Below are 10,000 nucleotides of genomic sequence, written 5' to 3'. Positions count from 1 at the left end.
GTCTGATATCAAGCTGAAGGGAGTTACTGAATGTAATTCCTACAAATTCATTTAATTTTCTTTGGCACATTTGAAATACTAAGTATTTATTTCTCTAAGACCTACTGTGAATAAGTAGTACAGCCAACTCCCAGTACAGCACCAAGGTCCTTTTTTGTGATGCCATTAAGAGACTATATAGTATTTTCAGTATGACTAGTTATGGTGACTAATTTTGGAGGCTGATAATTTTCTTCAGCCTCATAAGATTGAATTAATCGGTTATAGCTGTTATAGTTGCTTTTCTCAATTTAAATAAAATATTTGAGCATGTCAGAGTGTGGCTTCTTCGCTGTCTGATTCCTACTGTCATACATACACACACTTCATACCTGGGGAGGGAAACACAGCACACACACACACACACACACACACACACACACACACACACGCACACACACACGCACACACACACACACACACACACACACACACACACACACACACACACACACAGAGGCTGCATGTCTCTCACCGTGTGTCGTTCCCCACGTACACCAGCTGTCCGTCCCTGCGCAGCTCGTAGCCCGTGATGACCCCGTTGGGCCGCCCCGGCTCCCTCCAGGTCACCTCCACCGACTCCGAGCCCGTGACCTTGAGCACGGGCGCCTGAAGGTCGGCCGGGGGGGCCTCCCGCGTGTGCAGGGGTGCGGGGGCGCTGGCGGTGCAGCCCCCGTTGGTGCAGGCCCTCAGGGTCAGCTCGTACTGGGTGTACGGCAGCAGAGTGGACACTAGTGCCGTCAGCTTCCTCCCGCGATACACCTCCTCCCCGTCCACCAGCAGGACATAGAGGGTGATCTCCCCGTTCTGGATGGATGGTACGCTCCAGGAGACGCTGGCAGAGTGCGCCGTGATGTTGGTGGCCGTGGGAGGTTCCACTGTGGCGGGGGGAGCCTCCAGGGTTCGGATCTCGGTCGGGTCGCTGGTGACGCAGCCCTCGGCGGTGCACGCCACGATGGCGTAGCTGTAGACGCCGTAGGGCAGCAGGTCCACGTCTGTGTAGCTGAGGACGCCCGAGTCGAAGCTGAAATGGAAGCTGACGTTGTTGCGCAGGATGCGATAGGTCAGCAGAACGCCGTTGCTCTCGAGAGGAGGGGCCCATGACACCTCCAGCGCGTAGGGGTTCCCCTCCACGTGATTGACAGACGGAGCAGCTAATCCCCGCGGAGAGGCCTGCTTGGTGCGCACGGTGAGCCAGGGGCTGTCTGCGTGGCCGGCCGCGTTGACCACCCGCACGAAGAAAGCGTACACGCTCCACGGCTGCAGCCCCGTCACGTTATGGGAGAAGCTGCTGGCCCGCGTGTCGTTCTCCGTAAACACGATCTTTGCCCTCTGCAGGTCCTCCTCCTCCGTCCTTGACCTGCCCGCGTCCAAGGTCACCGCCATGACCCGATACTGAAGGATGCGGCCATTGGGGTGCGTGGGCGGAAGCCAGTGCAGCTGCACGCGGTTGGCACTGATTGGCTCAGCCACCAGAGGGGGCGGGGCGGAAGGGGGTGCTTCCTCAGTGGTGATTGGCTGCGGGGGCGTGCGGGTGCATCCAGCGGCCGTGCAGGCCTCCAGTGCCAGCGTGTAGGTGGTGAAGGGCTCCAGCCGGCGGAACAGGAACTGGCGCGAGAGCCCACTGAACTCCAGATTACCCTCGTTATAGATGTTATACATCTGCAGACACACACACACACACACGCACGCACACACGCACGCACGCACACACACACACACACACACACACACACACACACACACACACACACACACACACACACACACAATGCAATACACACAAAATGTGTCATATAAAACATTTCATGCAGTGATTTCATTGTCAATGATACAAACACATAACTGTAACTACGTCTGAAAAAAAAAGATTGCGTTTTCTGTCTCCTCCCTGTGATGCGTTTCCTGTCTCCTCCCTGTGATGTGTTTCCTGACTCCACCCTGTGATGCGTTTTCTGTCTCCACCCTGTGATGCGCTTCCTGTCTCCACCCTGTGATGCGTTTCCTGTCTCCTCCCTGTGATGCGTTTTCTGTCTCCACCCTGTGATGCGCTTTCTGTATCCACCCTGTGATGCGCTTCCTGCCTCCACCCTGCGATGAGCTTCCTGCCTCCTCCCTGTGATGTGTTTCCTGTCTCCACCCTGTGATGCGTTTCCTGTCTCCTCTCTGTGATGCGTTCCCTGTCTCCACCCTGCGATGAGCTTCCTGCCTCCTCCCTGTGATGTGTTTCCTGTCTCCACCCTGTGATGCGTTTCCTGTCTCCTCCCTGTGATGCGTTTCCTGTCTCCTCCCTGTGATGCGTTTCCTGTCTCCTCCCTGTGATGCGCTCCCTGTCTCCACCCTGTGATGCGCTTCCTGCCTCCTCCTCCTACCTTGATGTCTCCGTTGGGTACGGCCGGCTGATCCCAGATCAGCAGCAGAGCGCGTCCCTGCTCCCTCTTCTCCACGCTGAAGTTGGCCAGGCCGCTGGGTGAGGCGTCCAGTGTGCGCACGGCCGCCCAGGGACTGGACACGCTGCCCGCTCCGTTCACCGCCTCCACGCGCACACTGTAGGTGGTGTAGGGCTCCAGACCGAACACATGGGCCTGCAGGCTGTCCCCCTGCAACACACACACACACACACACACACACACACATACGGATATTGATGAGTGTCAAACTTATGCTGTTTTAGTAGATGTAGATGTAATATATGCATTCTCTTGAAAAAATATTAAATGTAAAGAAAAGTAAATGATAATAAAAATAAATAAAAGTATCTTAGCTACTAGCTTATTTTCTAATCGATGAACCCCAGAATTGCCTTCAAACGAACACAATTCCAAACCTACTGGATGAAAATGCAGTAAATTGGTTCACAGGCAGAAATGAAAGCGGATGTTTGATGAAAAAAAAGAGAACAAAACAGCAACTGCAGAGCAGTAAGTTCCCACTGGGTGAGTTTGCTGGACGTTCCTCTTCCATTTGAATCCCAGCAGCACTCCGTAGCTCTCCGACGACACCAGACGTGAGTGTCAGCTTGTGTGTTTATGCAAAAAAGCTCAGAGTTTATTCTGCAAATTGATTTTCTGCATGTTCATGTCATGTTTTCTGAAGGGGCCCTGGGTCCTGCGTGTCAGCAGTCTTGGGTAAGCCTGGGGTTTGGGAGTGTGTACACACACACACACACACACACACCCGTGCGGCGTGCCTGTGTTTGGCTTTAGATGGGATTAATCAGGATGGGCTTTCTGCAGTTAGCCCATTTCTGCACAGCTGCCGCTAGCAGACAGAACTGCTAGCATACTGCTGGGACATTAGCATAAATACAGACGCCTCTGTTTGAGAGAGAACACACAAACATACCCACACACACACACATACATACACACACACACACACACACACACACACACACACACACACACACACACACACACACACACACACACACACACACACACACACAACACAATGCTGGCAGGATGTGGTCCTGATAACTGGGGTTTGTAAATAGTTATTTCTTCTACATGTTTTTAAACAGCAAACAGGATTAATAACTCCCCTGTCACAAGACAGGATGAGAGAAAGAAAGAGAAACAGAGATAGAAAGAGAGAGAGAGAGAGAGAGAGAGAGAGAGAGAGAGAGAGAGAGAAAGAGAGGGAGGGAAAGAGAGAGAGAAAAGAAGAGTGAAATTAAAAGAGCAAAGCTTTTCCTTTGTAAATGGATCCACTTAACCAGTGCCAGAAAAACAACAGGCGTAAGCCAGAGTGCAAACAATAATCTTCCCCTGACAGATTAAACCCTAGAAATCCATTACGTGGCGGGGAGCTTCTGGGGCGGTTAAAGGTAGCTGTTTTACGTGCTGAAATATGGAAAGCATGTGGACCATAAAGCAGAAAACATATGCACACTGTCAATAGCAACAGCTGCTTGGTTGGGTTTTTATTTTAGTGCCGAGACGGAGGGTCCGCCCCTAGATGGCAATGCTATCAAACACTTTTACCCAAACACACACACACACACACACACACACACACGTCCTCTCCGCATTAACAAGCGCCTGCTTGCTCAGCCGAGACGCTCAAGGCAGCCATTAAAAAGCGACTAAGAGAATTGATTTTTTGTTATAGATTTCTAAATAAATGTTTACAGCTTCGCATCCCTAAAAGTGAAGGTGTTTAAGTTTTCATTAGGAGAAAGGGAAAGAGGAGTGTGTGGCTGAATCAAGGGGGCTCTCGGGAGCATTTCCATATGAAATCATTGAAATTACACTGCATATCATAAACAGTACACTTAGAAAAGGGTTTGGGATATATTTAAGGAAGAAGATTCATAAGAAACATGCAACATATTTTTTTTTTTACATTTATTTAATCTGCAACATATGCAAAACCCACAGTTTTTTTTCTCTCTCTCTCTTTGTCTTTTGTGTGCACATATGTGCACCTATAAATATTCATAAAGACTTTAAAACAAAAGCACAAAAGAATCACCGGTGGATCTTTTAAGTGTGTCGGCTGTCTGTGGGGTTTATTGGCTATGACAAAAGCACATGGCCGGCGAGCTGGGTGCCTGGACCAGGCGGCAGGTCGGTAATTGAGGGAGAGGGTAGGCGTGTGCCGATTGCATTATGCATGCGAGGGTGGGGTGGGGATCAGAGAGGTGTCTGATGGGCTGCTGCTCGCTCGCCTGTGTGTGTGTGTGTGTGTGTTTCCAGCGGAATACACCACTTCAGTAGCTCGTACTCAGCCATTCCTTTGGTCATTTAGCACCTCACTTTAGGCCTCTCCTCTGTCTTTAAGCAAGTAAGTGTGTGTGTGAGTGAGGGGGAGTGTGTGTCAGTGAGAGAGTGTGTATATGAGTGAGGAAGTGTGTGTGTGTGTGTGTGAATGAGGTAGTGTGTGTGTGAGTGAGGGAGGGAGTGTATGAGTGAGCGAGGGAGTGTGTGTGAGTGTGAGCTCAGGTTCCTCCCGTCCCATGCTCTTTCCTCTGGTGTGTGTTATTTCCTGCGACAGCGCAGGGAGTGCCCAGGGCCGGCCATGATTTTAATGAAGAATAACCATGTGTATTTGTCACAACAATTATGCTGATTAGACCAGAGCGCACATTCTTGACCCTTCAAAGGTGCGGGACAGCCTCATTTGCATACAGCAGACGCACTGTCGCCGCGGCAACGACTGCAGCGCAATTCAGCCGGGGTTGCCATTTATTAGCCGAGAGAGAGAGAGAAACAAAGAGAGAGAGAGAGAGAGAGAGAGAGAGAGAGAGAGAGAGAGAGAGAGAGAGAGAGAGAGAGAGAGAGAGAGAGAGAGAGAGAGAGAGAGAAGAGAGAGAACTCCCAGGAATCTCCACCACTTTCTTTTTTTTAGCCGGTACAAAAACCATTAATCTGGCAACATCAAAGGAGCTGAGAATATAACATGGATTGTTACGGCGGGGCCCTCAGCAGGTGATGTATTCTGCGCGCATGTAAGATTAGGCAAGAGTAAAGTATGCATTTAAAGGTGTAACGGCCCTCCTCATGCACTCATCTGGAAAGGCCATCAGAGGGCAGGTCTGCACTACTCAAGCAAGAGCACGGGAACATGGGGAGAAGACCGGACACTACAAACAGCCTGGACAGATATCGCTGAAGAGACGACAAGCCAACATAACACATAATGTACAGTAGGCTCAATCAGCATAGTACTGAGAATATAAAAAACAGATATGACACTATCTGTATGTCTGTGCAATTTGAAAAAGAACAAAGGAAAATGTAGAGTACATACACTACTAGAACTACCAACGCGTTTACACATATTGGCCTTTATTATATATATTCTATAAGAGAAGCTTACGGAAAATATCATATCAAATGGGACACTATTGAATTGTACATGATGCTCAATTTATAAATGAAATTCATAGCATTTTGCATGATTAGAATTACTATTGTGAAATGTAATATTAGTAGCATTATTTGTATACACTACAGCTGAACAGAAAGTATGCGCTAAATAAACAGAAAGTATGCGCTAAATAAACGAGATGAAGGTGAGTGGTTCATGATGACATCACATATTTAGCTCGAAGTTACCGTACCAGCACGAGTGGTGGTTCACTCAGGGTAGTACATGTCCACTAGCAAAGTGTAAGTGTGTGTGTGTGTGTGTGTGTGTGTGTGTGTGTGTGTGTGTGTGTGTGTGTGTGTGTGTGTGTGTGTGTGCGCGCGTCAGAAATACCAACACACTGCTGCTGGGACAGCCTCTCTGGCCAGAGGAGCTAGTGGGAGGGGGCTGCTGGGTAATCCTGCGCGGATGGGGATGCGGATGCGGGGCGCCGTGGCGACGGCGAGGCATGCCCACCTCACACTGGCAGCCATGATTGTTTTTGGCGGCTTGAGGCCACACGGCTGGCCAGAGAGCGGCGGGGGGGCAGCCAATCACGCAGCGACTGCTCTCATTTCTGCAAACACACAATACCCTGTGTGTGTATGTGTGTGTGTGTGTGTGTGTGTGTGTGCGCGTGCAGGTTTGTGTGTCTGCATGTGTGTGTGTGTGTGTGTGTGTGTGTGTGTGTGTGCGTGCAGGTTTGTGTGCCTGCGTGTGTGTGTGTGTGTGTGTGCGTGCGTGCATGCAGGTTTGTGTGCCTGCGTGTGTGTGTGTGTGTGTGTGTGTCTGTGTGCGTGCATGCAGGTTTGTGTGCCTGCATGTGTGTGTGTGTGTGTGTGTGTGTGTGTGTGCGCGTGCGTGCAGGTTTGTGTGCCTGCGTGTGTGTTTGTGTGTGTTTGTGTGTGTGTGCGTGTGTGTGTGTGTGTGTGTGTGCGCATCACTCAATGTATCACTCAATATAGTAATTTACAGATTAGGTAACATAGCTACCACCATGAGGCAAAATGTGATTTAGGATAAGTCCTTTATCCTATGATCATATATATACAAACATAATGAAAATACAAAAGAATGAAAAAGAATGAAAGAAAGAAAGAAAAAGAAAAACAATGGAGGGATGGAAAGAATATGGATGAAGATAACAGATACTGTAGATACAAACACACAACACACACACACACACAGATATATATATATATATATACAGTATATACTGTATATATACTGTACACAGAGAGAGAGGGAGACATAGATAGACAGACAGACAAATAGATAGATACATACATAGACAGATAGACAGACAGACAGATAAGTGCACATTCCTTAAGAAGTGTTGTGAGGGTCCTTTCTTAAGAAGGGTAGATTAGCATGTAGCCTGTGCAAACTGCAGCGTTGTGAGGATCCTTTCTTAAGAAGGGTAGATTAGCATGTAGCCTGTGCAAACTGCAGCCCTGTGAGGTTCCTGAGGAGGAGTGTCTGTCTGTCTGTCTGGAGGGCTGTTATCATTAGCAGCAGCCCTCACTGGCGCTTAACATCTCACCACCTCACACACACACACACACACACACTCCAGAATGCAAGGGTCATCGCAGATCTCCTCCAAGGGCTGAGCTGGGCTGAGCTTCAGCAACAGGCTTCACAGAGACGCTCCTCTCCACTCCTTTCCTGACCACTACTCTTACCCAAGCACACACACACACACACACACACACATCGGCAAAGTGTTAATTATGTGTGAGACGGTTCAAACGGGGGCTGCGCTGAGGGAGAGGGCTCCAATCAGGTGAAGAGCCCTTAAATCAATGGGTGAAGAGGGCGCACGTGTGTGTGTGTGTGTGTGTGTGTGTGTGTGTGTGTGTGTGTGTGTGTGTGTGTGTGCGCTTGTGCATGTCCATGTGTGTATAGAGGGGCAGCATGGAGGGTTTGAAGAGAAGGGCTTGTGGGAGTGTGTGAGTGTGTGAGTGTGTGTGTGTGTGTGTGTGTGTGTGTGTGTGTGAGGGGGTGCTGGGTTGGGGTAGAGGCTAGACCCTGTGTATCAGCCCCAGGTCTGATGAGGCCACTCCAGTCCTCTCCTGCTCTCCCCTCCTACCACCCACCCCCTCTTCTCCCTGCACCCTGCACCTCTGAACACACACACACACACACGCACACACACACTGGTCACACTTCAGGCTGCCCTCTCCAGTCCCGTTTGGCCTCTCCTCAGAGCATCAGCGGAGGCTGGAGGACGTCGTCACGGGAACCTCAGCATCTCCAGACCGCCGGGTCAAGCACTGGCCTCGGGTCGCCTCGGCTTAAACGACACCACAGGGACGGGCCATTAAAATGCCATGAGGGTACCGCTAAGAGGGTCTGAGAGGCTTCTACAGCCACACCGGAGGAGGGGAGGAGAGTCTATCATGGTCATCACAGTCATGGCCTATGGGAGGACACAGTCTATCCTGGCCATCCTAGTCACGGTCTGTTGGAGGACACAGTCTATTATGGAGTGGTGTCTGTGCCATTGTTAGATGACTTCAGGCCCATCCACCAAATACTGCCAACAATAACTGCAAGAAAGTACAGTCTTAAAGGTGCTCTAAGTGATGTTAAGCGGTTTCTGTCACATACAGCAAACATCTCCTCACAATCCGCTAGCTGCCTGTCGCCTGAATACACAAAAAAAAAAGCCTCTGTAGACAGCCCAGGCTCCAAAAACGGCAACAAAAACAGCCAAGTGCAGCCTGGACCATGAAACATAACAACAGTTTTAAAGTATTGCTCTAGCTAAAAACTACAGTTTTAAAGTATTTCTCTAGCGATTAACTACAGTTTTAAACTATCTCTCTTGCCATTAACTTGAGTTTTAAAATATCTCTCTTGCTGTTAAGTAAAGTTTTAAAGTATCGTTCGAGCTAATAACGACAACATCCACAATGTATACTGTGATGACAACAGCATGTTGAACAATATCGTTTTTACTTCCTGACACTCACACAAACCCTTACAGCCCTGCAAGCATGCACATGGACATTCTGTGGCCGTTTGCACTGCAGTAGTAGGTAAGGCGCACAAAGGCAGACAGACAGACACAGTCAGACCAGCCCAGCTCGTACAGTCCTGGCAAAAGTGGATAATCGCCTGGCTCTTCTTAAAGCCTGAGCACTGATACGGACTCACAACCACCACCGCAGCCCAGTTACAGGTGCAAGTGCTGTTTTTAACCACGAGGAAGCCTTTACTCTCAGCGAGCGCTAGATGCTAACAGCGCCTCCAGGCCTGTGCAGTCGACTGTGAAACTAGCCTGGAAAGCCTTCAATGAAGCACTCACATTTGATCCTGCCACAGAAGGAGAAAAGCATGATAATCAGATCTCAATGAAAACACACTAACAGACACACACACGCGCACACGCACACGCACACGCGCACATGCACAGACACAGAAAAATCCATGCCACACTTAAAGCAGCTACGTGCCAGATCATTAACAGGCGTGCTAACAGCATCGGCATCCGACCCCAACCGGCGACCAATTCAATTAAAAGTGGGGGTCTCTTTAAGGGGGTGTTTGTCCTTTTAATGAATGGGTTATTAGCAGCCGTTCTGTTCGTGCTGGCCCCGGCTACCTGCTCAGAATGCGCTTCAGATCTTCGGTGGGCGGCTGCCGTGCCGTTCCGCCGTCTCGTCCAAACGCGCTTCGCTTCCGCGAGGAGAGGAGAGCCACGCTCTGGCGCTTGCCCATTATGTTTATGCAGCCTTCGCTGTGTTCTTAATGATAAACTAACAGATTGTAAACATGCTGTTGACGCACACCCCCCCCCCCCACACCCCCTTCTCTCTCTCTCTCTCTCTCTCTCTCTCTGTTTTCTCTCTCACTCTCTCTGCAGGCTTTTTTCCTCCCCCTCTCTTTTTTCTACTGGGTATTTTTTAAACAATGTCCTTCATGTAAGAGTGGCTTCAGGCAGCAGAAGGACATCATTAGAGCTGTGGTTAAACTGTAATTTACACCATTAGCTAGGCAGCAGCCATTTTTATTGCCTAGTAAATTTCGGCTCTGAAATATTTGGACCATATGGCTCGATTTGTGTAATAACCTTAATTTCTTGCACCCTTCAGGTCCGGCT

At 49.5% G+C, this 10,000-nt stretch overlaps 1 protein-coding gene across 1 annotated transcript in view; it reads right to left on the bottom strand.

The window, feature by feature from the left end:
- Positions 1–10,000, bottom strand: part of ush2a (Usher syndrome 2A (autosomal recessive, mild)) — a 302,735-nt gene that overhangs the window by 25,485 nt on the left and 267,250 nt on the right. The window contains 2 exon segments of the mRNA XM_042073212.1: positions 515–1,701; positions 2,412–2,639. Coding sequence (XP_041929146.1) covers positions 515–1,701; positions 2,412–2,639 — 1,415 coding nt within the window.

Source organism: Alosa sapidissima, chromosome 19, assembly GCF_018492685.1.
Source record: "Alosa sapidissima isolate fAloSap1 chromosome 19, fAloSap1.pri, whole genome shotgun sequence".
Taxonomy (NCBI): Eukaryota; Metazoa; Chordata; class Actinopteri; order Clupeiformes; family Clupeidae; genus Alosa; species Alosa sapidissima.
The sequence above is the reverse complement of the archived record's forward strand: the minus strand, read 5'-3'. Positions and strand labels throughout refer to the sequence as shown.